The sequence below is a fragment of the Miniopterus natalensis genome, chromosome 20 (genome assembly GCF_054644295.1).
Source record: "Miniopterus natalensis isolate mMinNat1 chromosome 20, mMinNat1.hap1, whole genome shotgun sequence".
Taxonomy (NCBI): domain Eukaryota; kingdom Metazoa; phylum Chordata; class Mammalia; order Chiroptera; family Miniopteridae; genus Miniopterus; species Miniopterus natalensis.
Window position 1 is genome coordinate 25,567,866 of NC_142100.1, and position 11,436 is coordinate 25,579,301.

An 11,436-nucleotide genomic window follows, 5' to 3' on the forward strand; every position below is an offset into this window, starting at 1 on the left:
TCCTGCGTGCGCTCCTGCCCCCTGGGCGCCACCATCTAGGGCAGCTGTAGTCACCTTTCAGACAATGTAAATTCCCTTACTGCCCCTGCTGAATCCTCCAGGGGTCTCCCGGTGCCCCAGTAACGCCCACGCCCGTCCGCACCCCTCTCCTCTGCCGCCGCACTGTCCTCCAGGGCAGCAGCGCTCCGGCCTCAGCGCGCCCCCGCCTCCCTGTGTGGCCTGGCCCCTACTCCATTCGGTTCCTCAGCTGTCCTTTGTCACTGGGTCCCATGACACTGCTGTCACGTCCTCAGCACTGTCTGAGGTTCGTGCTGGTTCCCAGGTCCTTCCTCCAGCAGGGCCGCCCCGGTCTTGCTGCCACATCCCCGGCAGCCAGAAGAGGTGCTCTTGTGCGGGTGGAGGTGGCGGCGGGGACACAGGCCGAGGCTAAGCCGGTAGCCTGCAGACCCGAAGGCCTGTGGACCAGGACCACGTGGCGAGGGGCGAGGAGGGCACTGGGGCGCGGCTTTGCTGCTCTGGACCTTGGGCCCTGCCTCTGCCTTCCTTCTGGACGGCTGGGAATCGGAGACCAGATCTCCGTACGCGGGAGGGGAGCCATCCCTAGAGCAAGTCTCCGGCTTTCTTACTTCCATGCTCTCTCTGTGCGTGCGGTTTGTCCCTAAAACCCAGGCCACTTAGCGGGTGTGGTGGCCACCAGTCTGCTGCTCTGTTGGGCTCTCATCTGAGGCCCCCAACACAGGGCTGCCACCAACAGAGCAGACTCGACTCTTGGAAATGGTCTGACTTGAGAGCCGGGAATGCCAGGCTTGACTAGAAGGAATTTACCCGGAAGCTAAACTAGCTCTGCCATTTTCCCTAAAGCACGTAAGGGTTGTGGGTAACTGTTGCTCTTGGGACCGGGGGGGCGGACCGGGGCCGGCGGCCGGCTCACACGCTCTTTCCTTGCAGGCCCTGCCATGCTGCGCCGGCTGGGCTGGCTGGTCCTCTACGGCCTCGCTGTGCTGCTGCTCAGCTGCCTGCTCTTCCTGAACAGGGCGGCCAAGCCCACAGGGGCCCCCAGCGCCCGCCAGCCCTTCTGGGCTCCCCCGGGGCCCCGCCACAGCCCGTGTCCACCCAACCACACAATGGCTAATGCCTCCCTGTCCCTGCCTCGCCGTCACCGTCTCTTCTTGACCTATCGCCACTGCCGCAACTTCTCCATCTTGCTGGAACCTTCAGGCTGTGCCGAGGACACCTTTCTGCTCCTGGCCATCAAATCGCAGCCCGGCCACGTGGAGCGCCGTGCAGCCATCCGCAGCACCTGGGGCCGGGCGGGGGCCTGGGCGCGGGGCCGGCAGCTGAAGCTGGTGTTCCTCCTAGGGGTGGCGGGGCCTGCACCCCCAGCACCCCCAGCCCAGCTGCTGGCCTATGAGAGTCGGGAGTTTGACGACATCCTACAGTGGGACTTCACTGAGGACTTCTTCAACCTGACACTCAAGGAGCTACACCTGCAGCGCTGGGTGGCAGCTGCCTGTCCCCAGGCCCACTTCACGCTAAAGGGAGATGACGATGTCTTTGTCCATGTCCCTAATGTCCTGGAGTTCCTGGACAGCTGGGACCCAGCCCAGGACCTCCTGGTGGGAGACGTCATCCGCCAGGCTCTGCCTAACAGGAACACCAAGGTCAAGTACTTCATCCCACCCTCCATGTACAGGGCCCGCCACTACCCGCCCTATGCAGGGGGTGGAGGGTATGTCATGTCCAGAGCCACCGTGCAGCACCTCCAAGCAGCTGTGGAAGAGGCTGAGCTCTTCCCCATTGATGATGTCTTTGTGGGTATGTGCCTGAGGAAGCTGGGGGTGAGCCCCATGCACCATGCTGGCTTCAAGACATTTGGGATACGGCGGCCCCTGGATCCCCTGGACCCCTGCCTGTACAGAGGGCTCCTCCTGGTGCACCGCCTCAGCCCCCTGGAGATGTGGACCATGTGGGCACTGGTGACAGACGAGGGGCTCAAGTGTGCAGCTGCCCCATTGTCCCAGCTCTGAGGGGTGGGCTGAGCGAGTGGGCTGAGTGTAGATTTTCCTGTCACAGAAATTGAGAAACATGAACCATGATGGTCTCCAGGAAGTGCTGACTTAGTTTTTGTAACCTCCTCCCAAACTTCTCTAACGTTGATTAAAAACACTGGAACCTGGCTAACTTGGATGGCACGTGTTGAATGGGAGCCCAAGCATAGCAAATGCTGCCAGAAGTCCCCAGGGTGGGTGGGTGTGTGTCCTGGAGTCCTTGGGCTCTGCCAGTTGGGGAAAGGAGGGTGAAAGTGGGAGGCTGCAGAGGATCCCAGAAGACACACACAAACATCTTTTTTAAATGCAAAAAAATTATTCTTAGATACAATAGAGAAACTCAAAGGAAAGGACATAAGAAGCATGTGTTGGAGTAAGTCCTGTTGACAGTACCAGTCCCTTAAGAATATGAATGGACTTTTGGCTCCTTGGCCTGGGCTGTCCTTATAGGGCAGTGGGGCCAGATCAGAGAAGGCATTAGAAGCACTAAAAAATAAATCTTGCAAACAGGACAGGCTCCTCTCTCCCCTCAAAACTCATTCCTATGAAGGGAGCAAATACTAAATCCTATTTGAATAAGACTAGAAAATGAGGTTAAAACGGCTACTGAACTTGTGGGCATGAGAAAAGGACTTGCTCTGGCCAGGTGGGTGAGATGCCCTGTGTGGGAAGTAAAAAGATCGGTGGGTGAGAGGGCAGCTGTGCTGAGTGGGGTGCAGCGCCCCAGGATAAGAAACAGGTCCAGTACGCGCCTACACTGGGGGGAAGGGGCCAGGCACTCACAGCTCACAAAGGCCTCCGCCTAATGGGCCAGGGCAGGACCTGCTGCCTCCTCTCCCTGCAGAGAAAGCTGTGCCGACCCCAGGCTGAGTGGCAGACATGGGCAGTGGCTCCGGCCCTCAATCCTCACGCAGGTAGGCCTCCTGCTCTGGCTCAGCCCTGTCATCCCCCTCCTGTGTTTTCTGACGGAGTTCTTCTGTCTGTGCTTCTGCCAACTTGGTCTCCGCTTTCTGGGAGAGCTGGCGGACCTCCTGCACCTGTGACTTCACCAGCTGAATGTGACTCCTGGCGGTTATAGAGGCCTGATCTGCTCCTGCCAAGAGATCAGGCAAACAGGACAGGTGTGAGCGGACACAAGGAAAGCCGGGGGCTCCATGGCTGTCATCTGAGCCCCTTCTGGAGCCACTGTCCTCCCTGCCAGCCTTCTGTCTGCAGAGCAGAGAACTAATTCCACATTCAGGTGTGCATTTTTTTTATTGTCAAAATTCTAGCATATTTTTCCAGCTATGAGCAGCTATCATAATTATTAAATGTAATTGCCACAATCTTAATAGCTACCTAGCTCTTAAAATATATGTTTTGTGAATTTAACTTTTTTACTACACAAATAATATTGTAGAGAACTCAAATGGCACCTCCATAGTGAAGACTAACCTACCGGTGTGGTACGCAGCTTCAGCTGCCATCTCTGAAAGACTAACTGCAGTCATCCAGGTGCTCTCCAACCTCAGGTACTCTTGTTGCTTTGAAGTCATCTGTAAATTAAACAGTGCTTCAGACAACATGAAGAGGTTAAGCCCATTTAAACGGACTTATTAAAAATGATGGATTTAGAGAACTGACTGCTTAGACACCTGCAATCAATAATTTAGACACCACCACAAGGCAGGAGCTGCAGTACAGAAATACCTAACTTGCTGCTTACCTCAACTCTGGCTCCTATGATCACCTGCCACACTTCATCTTCCTCCTGTGAATTCATTTTCCCCAGTAAACTGGTATATTGTCGATACAGAGAAATTAAGGTATAAACAGCCTACAAATACAGAATAAACAAGTCTGAGTGAAATAAGTGAGGCATATGTGGTAGGATTAGTGAGACTCACACCTGCAGGAGATGGATGAAGCCCCTTTACAGCAAACAGGCCCTTCAGTCCTCAGCCTCACAGACACACTAATGTGGGAAGTAGGGTCATTATTCCAGGATGGTAGCTCCACTTGAAAACTTTGGTGTTTTTAAATGTTTGTTAGGAATTCAGACAGAGAACAAGGTGCAGAGGGGAACTCAGAAGGCTGAGAAAAAAGCTGCTAGAAAATAAAGGTAAATATATGAGAATTTTAAATGATTTTGTTATCCACATACTCTAATTAGCTCACATCAATGGTTTTCAAACTGTCCTTACAGAGAAGCCCCTGGTGGTGGGAGACTTTGGATCCTTTCACTCCTAACTGAACCAAATCAGCTTGGCACTTCTGTCTTATAAACTGGGCTGTTATATTTAAGGTTTTTCCTTAAAAGCCAGTGCTTTAGATCAGGACAGGAGTAAATATTTTAGGCTTTGTGGGCCCTGTAGTCTGTTACAACTATTAACTCCCCAAAGCAGTCCTAGACAATACATAAACAAATGAGCCTGATCATGCTCCAGTTAAACTACAAAAGCAGGCATCAGTCTAGCGTGGTCTGTGAGCCAGGTTGCTGACCACTGATCTAATGACCGAGATTTAACAGGAGGACACTTACCTTCGTATATTCTGTGATGGCTTCAATCAATGCATACGTGGTCTGAGAGAGAAAGGTGGAGGTGCTATCTGTTACCAGAGACACAGCCCTCCTCATTAGTGCATCGTTACTAAGAGAATGAGGCTCCGACTTCTGAAAAACACAAACATTTCCACTCAGCTTCCAAAGCCTGAGCTGAGAAGGTGGCCACAGCCAGCCAAGCGGGAACCGTAATTCTCATGCCGCACCTGCACTGCGCTGCTCTGTATCAGCTGCTGCTTTTTAAGCTTTATTTTGGCTATTTACAACAATAAATAGAAATAATCCCAGAGTATACTTTCCATCTATTTTTATTTTTTAGTCTCTGCTCCAAAAAGCAAAGTATTTCTTTTTATAAAAGGTAAGTAATTATAACCAACACATTTCATGAAGTTATGATTCATTCATTACCACAGCGCTAGATGCTTGGAATATAAAGATAAAAAAAGACATATTCTCCGCCCTCAAAGATTTCACATGGGGAGAGGGAGGGCTGGAGCTCACAGAGAACTTGAAACAGTAATGCAATCAAGCATTGTGAGAGCTGTGGCAGAAGCCTGTCAGGGCTACCGTGGGGGCCCGCATCGGAGAGCAGTCACTTCTGTGTTGAACGAGAACAGCCTGGAAAAGGCTATAGAGTTGAGGGTTCAGCTGAGTAGAAGGAAGTAAATGGGCAACTCTGAGCAGAATGAGTGGTACAGTCTTGGTGGGGACTCTCCACTCTGACCTCAGCTATTAAGTTAAAAAAAAAAGGGGGGGGGGCAACATAACCATCTGACTGCCTTCTGCTTCTTCAGCGGAGCATTTCCTGCATGAGAACAAAGAAACCGACCCTTCTATCACCCGTTGTCTTGTTTTTGCTACAGAGCAAACACAATCACTGCCTGTTGAAAACAGCAGTCAAGAAGTTTCTTTGATACATGAGCAAATCAAGATTTATCATTTTTGTTTTTCATTCAATCAAATAATTATTCATTATGTAACAGACACCAAGGGGCTAGAAAGGAAGGAATGACATTATCTGTGCTTATGAGAAGCTAGTTTTGATGTATTTTGGTAACTTTTGTCTTCATAATGCCCAATATTTTTCAGAGCATTTTCACCTGTTCCTCACAACAGTCCAGGTCTCCTCACTGCTTTTTTTAACAGATGAGGAAATGGAAGCTCAGAGTAGTTATATAATTTCACCAAAGAGGCACACATCTAGACCTCACACTGAATCTTTCCACTCCACAGTTTCCATAGGCTCTGTGATGGACCAAGAAAAGTGGCAAATGGATTATCACCAAATATGAAAATATACATTAAGTGGTCAGAAGAGATTGTTGGACAGGTGGCTTTAAAGAGAGGTGGATATGGGCTTGAGGAAAGGACTAGGATTAGTGGTGAGGCACCTGGGCTAGAAGAAACGAGGAAAAGAACACATGTATGCATGGATGTTCAGGAACCTAGCTGGTGGAGTGGGTGGCACAAGGAAGCAAGGCCGGCTGGCGCACAGGAGTTGAGTTCTGTAACACAATGGAGCTACTGCAGGTTCTGAAGAACAGAACTGCTGTTCCTACAGAACTAGAGGCTTCTATCACATGGTCCAGACTGAGGTAAATGGGGCTTAAGAACAGTACATGAACTGAGACAGGACAAACCCAAAATGTCCTAATTGTTGCTGAAAATGGCCTGCTGTCCAAGGGTTTTAGGGTTAAAGATTCATCAGTGTGCATCGATGAGGGCTGAAGTGAGGCACAAAAAGGTGAGGGCTCATGAGTGAGCCTCAGAGGATGCTGAAAATATTTGTAATGGAGTTAAACTTCTAATTAACACATAAATATCAGGAATATTTTGCTAAAATGGTTTCCTATTTAGTTCTTCCTGATAAAGCATATCACAGTTCCACCTAGATGTCTACTAGACATCTCAGACCATCATTTCCAAAACCAAACTCTTGATTTTTCCCTCCCAAAACCTATTCCTCTCCATCCCAGTAAATGCAATTCCATTCTTTCAGTTGCTTAGGCCTTTAAAAAGCACTGGAATCTAGGTTGTATACTCCACATCTAACCCATCAACAACCCCTACTGACCACAGGTGGCCACTTCTCCCTCCCTTCACTGCTGCCCAGCTAGACCAAGCGCACCATCATCTCATGCCTGGACTCTCCTGGTCTTCTCAGTTCCACATGTACCTTTAAAAAGTAATGTCAGCAGATGACACCATACTACATATGGAAACTAAAGATCCCACCAAAAAACTATTAGAGTAAATGAATTCAGTAAAGTTGTAGGATACAGAATCCATATATAGAAATCTGTTACATCAATAACAAATGACCAGAAGTAGAAATTAAGAAACCAATCCATTCACAATTGCATGAGAAGTATAAGATATCTAGGGATAAATTTAACGGAAGAGGTGAAAGTCCTGTATGTACTCGACAGGGAAGAAAGAAACTGAAGGAGATACAAATAAATGGAAGGCTACACCTTGCTCATGCACTGGAAGGATAAATGTGGCTAAAATGTCCTTACTACCTAAAGCAATACACAGATTCAATGCTACCCCTACTAAAATACCAATGGCATCCCTTCAGAATTAGAAAACCTAATCCTAAAATTTAAATGGAACCACAAAAGACCCCAAATAACCAAAGAAACCTTAAGAAAGAACAAAGTGGAAAAGTACATGCGCCCTGATATCACACTACACTACAACGCTACAATAACCACACAGTGGTACTTGCACAAAAAGGACAACAGAATAGAATAGAGCCCAGAAATAAATTCTCACCTAAATGGTCAATGAATCCCATGACAAGGGAGGCAAGGATACACAATGGGGCAGAGAAAATCTCTTTAATAAGTGGTGATGCCAAACTGGATACCTACAAAAAAATGGAAATGGACCACATACAAAAATAAACTTAAAATGGATTAAAGACTTAAATATTAGACCTGAAACCATTAAACTGCTAAAAGAAAACATAGGTAGTAAACTCTTTTTGACGCTGCTCTTAGCAGTATCTTTCTGGGTATATCTCGAGCAAGGGAAACAAAAGAAAAACAAATGGGACTTTATCAAACGAAAATGAAAAGGAACCGCCAACAAAATGAAAGGACAACCTACTGAATGGGAGAAGATATTTGCCAATGACACATCCAATATATATAAGGAACTCATACAGCTTACCCTCCCCCCAAAAATCTAATTAAAAATGTCAGGACCTGAACAAACACTTTCCCCAAGAAGACATACAGATGGCCAACACACATGAAATGATGCTCAACACCATGAATCATGAGAGAAATGCAAATTAAACCACAATGAGTTATCAACTTGCACCTGTCAAAATGGCTATTATCAACCAATCAACAAATAACGAGTGCTGGCCAAGATGTGGAGAAATGAGAATCCTCATGCACTGTTGGTGGGATTGTAAACTAGTGTAGCCGCTATGGAAAAATACAGGGTGTCCCCAAAAAAATGTATACACACTGTAACAACGGAGAGCTCAATTTTGAAAGTGAAATATATTTTAATAAACACTGCCTTTATAATTATTCAAAGTGTGTGCATATATATTTTTGGGGACACCTTATATATGGAGGTCCCTCAAAAAATTAAAAATAAAGCTGCGATATGATCCAGCAATTCCACTTCTGGGTATTACCTGAAGAAAACAAAATCACTAATTAGAGAAGATATATGCACACCCCTAATGTTCATGGCAGCACTGTTTACAATGGCCAAGTTACAGAAGCAACTTAGGTGTCCATTGATAGATGCATAAAGAAGATGTGTATATATGCATGGATGTTTATGTACACACACACACACGTGGAATATTACTCAGCAATAAAAAAGAATGAAATCTTGCCATTTGCAACAACATGGATGGACCAAGAGGGTATTATGCTAAGTGAAATAAGACAGAAACACAAGTACTGTGTGATCTCACTTATAAGCAGAGTCTAAAAAAACAAAATAAATGAATAAACAAAACAGAAACAGTCCCCTAGATACAGAGAACAAGCTGATGGTTGTCAAAGGGGAGAGAGAGGGTGGGGAGATGAGAATAAAAAATTATTGCTGAGGGGCACAGAGCCAGCCATACGCCTCTATTTTCAAAAACAGAAGTTTAACAAAATTACCCCTCTTACTAAAACTGATACTGCTTATGCAGAACTCACAAGTTATTATTTGATAAGGCTAAAATTCGGTTTCACTGTATTTGTGAGAACCAGGATGGGAAAAACGAAAACTTTTTTCATTTAATGAATGTTTTAGATTTCTTTAAAATGTTTCTATTTTATATTTTTAAATCTTCAGAACGTGACCTAGTCAATTATGCAAATATACTTCATTGAATAAATGAAGACAGAAATATCTAGATGACATATTCCAAGTAGGCAACTAAATATGTAGAACTGTCTATAATAAATGTACTTCTCCCAACCACACACAATAGTCTCGGATACATGCAATGAATGCAGATTGCTGTCCTTCCAAAATTTGTATTTTGAAGAAAATATAAATAAAAAATTAAGTTACATCAGATTGCAATAATCTTGTGTTAAAATTCTCTGTGGCCTCCTTTTCAGAATAAAATCTAAAACTCCACAATGGCCTACAAAGTACAAAACACAATTTGCTCTTTAGCTGACTCTACGGCCTCATTCCTTTCTTTTCCTAGTTCCACTCCAGCACTTCCTCCTTTCTTGCTGGTCACCACACACGTCAGGCACACTCCTGCTTCTACCTTTGCACTTGAGAGTTCCTCCTGCCTGGCAAGTCTTCCCCAAGGTATTACATATCACTCTCTCAGATCATTCTGATCCCTAACTACCCCTCCATCCGAGTAGCCATCCTAGGCCACCCTAGAATGGAACAGTTCCCTCCAGAACTTCCTATTCGCTTACCCTATTTGTTTTCTGCACAGCATTTATCACCACCTGGCATTTTAAAAATGGTTTTGTTTTTTTTTTATATTGATTTTAGAGAGTGAGGAAGGGAGAGGGGGAGAGAGAGAAACATTGATCGCATATTCCCTGACCAGGAATCAACCGAGCCACACCGGCCAGGGCCACCTGGCATTTTATATCGGTTGATTTTTCTCCCTGGTGTGCAAGCTCTAGGAGAGCAGGAACTTTGTTTTGCTCAATGTAGGGTACGCAAAGAATTCTCAATACATTTTTGTTAAATTAAAGACTATTTTTCGCTGGTAGACTGCAATATACTCGTCTTATTTCTCTCTCTCCTCTTTCTACAATTTGACAACTTCACATTCTGTTCCTACCCAAAGAGGCAATCGGAACGGGAATATTGATGTTGGTTCCACCCGGTCAAGGGCGAGCCCGCGTGTGCGCGGGTGCGCATGCGCACTGGGTAAGACGAGGCGCTTTCCCACGCGAGGACCTGCTACGCCGAGACAGGCAGCGCCCAGGGACACGGCCGCACGTTACCTGCGCGATGGGAACTGCACACAGGGTGACCCCGAACCCGACGGCCACCGCTTTGGGCCATGGCCTGATCGACTCCGAGAAACAGCGCCTCCTGAAGCTGGCCCCGGCAGGAACTCGCTGTCTGTACCTAGACACACGCGGCACATTTGGTAAGTCACGGCCGCAGCCTGTGAAAGCCCCTGCGGCTCGCACTGGGCCTCGCGGGGCCGGCGGGAAGCTGCGGGTTCGGCCTTCCGGACGGCGGGGCGCGGAGGGTGGGGAAGCCCGGGGCTCGCTAAACGGGGCCCCGCCGCCCGGCTCCCACGAAAGGGCCGCCGGGCGGGGAGACGGGCCCAGCGGTCCCGGAGCTCAGCAGGTAACCCTCACGCCCGCATAGGCTCCCGCGGGCAGGGTTTCGCTCCGGACCACACCTGGCGCCCGCAGGAGCCGCGGGGGCTGACCGGTCCCGGGGCCCCTCCGCCCTCAAGGAAGACTCCCTCCGCCGCCCGCCGCCCGCCCGGGCTTCGAGAGGCGGCGGGAGCTCGCGGGGAGGCCGAGCCGCCCCAAGAAGACGGCCGGAGGCTGGGCGGGCTCGCTTTCCGCAGGTGGAATCACAGAACAGCCGTCAGGGACGGACGGACGGGGCGGCCTGACCCGGCCGAGGGGGCGGGAGGCCCAGGCCCGGCGGAGGCCGGACGTCTTCACACCCGCGAGGGGGGCGGGGCACCGCGGCCCGCTCGGCCGAGCAGCGGAGCGCGAGCCCGCGCGGCCCGCGCCGCGGTCCCGGCCAGCGCCCTCTGCGTCGCCTCCCCCTCCCTCATCTCACCCTCGTCCCACCCTCGCAGCGGCGGTACCTGAAGAAGGAGGCTACGCTCCGCGACAGCCAACTCCTCAGAGCCGCCATCCCCGGGCGGCCGGACGCTAGACGCACACGCCGGAAGTGACGTAGCTTCGCGAGCGGCGGCGGGGCGTGGCCTCCACCTGGGAAGGCCTGGCCCCACGACCACGCCCCGGCCCGAGGGCGCAGTCGGGATTGGATGGGAGGGGCGGGGGCGGGGCCTAGGGAAACGGCTGTAACGGCCGTGCTCGCCACCCAACCGCCGGAGCTTCCTCGCGGGCGGGGCTGGGCTGGGCGGGCCCTGGGCCTGGGGGCGCGGAGTGGGCGGGGCGAGGCCGGGGGCCAGCGGGGCGGCGGGGCTGGGCCCGGGGAGGGCGGGAGCGGGGCGGAGGCGCTGTCACTTCAGCACCAGGAAGTAGGTGGCCCAGCCGGCCAGCAGCAGCGCCCCGACGAGCACCGTGTAGCTGAGGAGCACGAAGGCCAGCAGCTCCCGCAGCAGCTGCAGCACGTGGACGGCGGACGAGGCCGGCATTGCGCCGCGCGGAGGCCCAAGGCTGCGGGGCACGGCGCGGCGGCCTT

The 11,436-nt window shown here is 50.1% G+C and overlaps 3 protein-coding genes across 4 annotated transcripts; 1 reads left to right on the forward strand and 2 right to left on the reverse strand.

Annotated features, from left to right (window-relative positions):
• Positions 1 to 956: 956 nt before the first annotated feature.
• Positions 957 to 2,027, forward strand: B3GNT4 (UDP-GlcNAc:betaGal beta-1,3-N-acetylglucosaminyltransferase 4). The gene has a single exon (XM_016219023.2). The coding sequence runs from the start codon at positions 957 to 959 to the stop codon at positions 2,025 to 2,027; it is 1,071 nt and encodes a 356-aa protein (XP_016074509.2).
• A 387-nt stretch (positions 2,028 to 2,414) lies between these two features.
• Positions 2,415 to 10,961, reverse strand: DIABLO (diablo IAP-binding mitochondrial protein). Of its 2 annotated transcripts, XM_087828822.1 has the most exons (6): positions 10,874 to 10,961; positions 10,041 to 10,167; positions 4,570 to 4,701; positions 3,754 to 3,864; positions 3,487 to 3,583; positions 2,415 to 3,141 (listed from the first exon to the last, which is right to left on the reverse strand). In XM_087828822.1, the coding sequence occupies exons 1-6, from the start codon at positions 10,921 to 10,923 to the stop codon at positions 2,948 to 2,950; spliced, it is 711 nt and encodes a 236-aa protein (XP_087684948.1). In that variant the 5' UTR covers positions 10,924 to 10,961; the 3' UTR covers positions 2,415 to 2,947. The 2 variants fall into 2 exon arrangements, with proteins under 2 accessions (XP_087684948.1, XP_087684949.1); XM_087828823.1 differs by lacking the exon at positions 10,041 to 10,167 and having other exon boundaries at positions 10,874 to 10,956.
• Positions 10,962 to 11,254: 293 nt separating this feature from the next.
• On the reverse strand, positions 11,255 to 11,389 carry LOC148090818 (uncharacterized). Its single transcript, XM_087828831.1, has one exon. The coding sequence runs from the start codon at positions 11,387 to 11,389 to the stop codon at positions 11,255 to 11,257; it is 135 nt and encodes a 44-aa protein (XP_087684957.1).
• Positions 11,390 to 11,436: the final 47 nt, after the last annotated feature.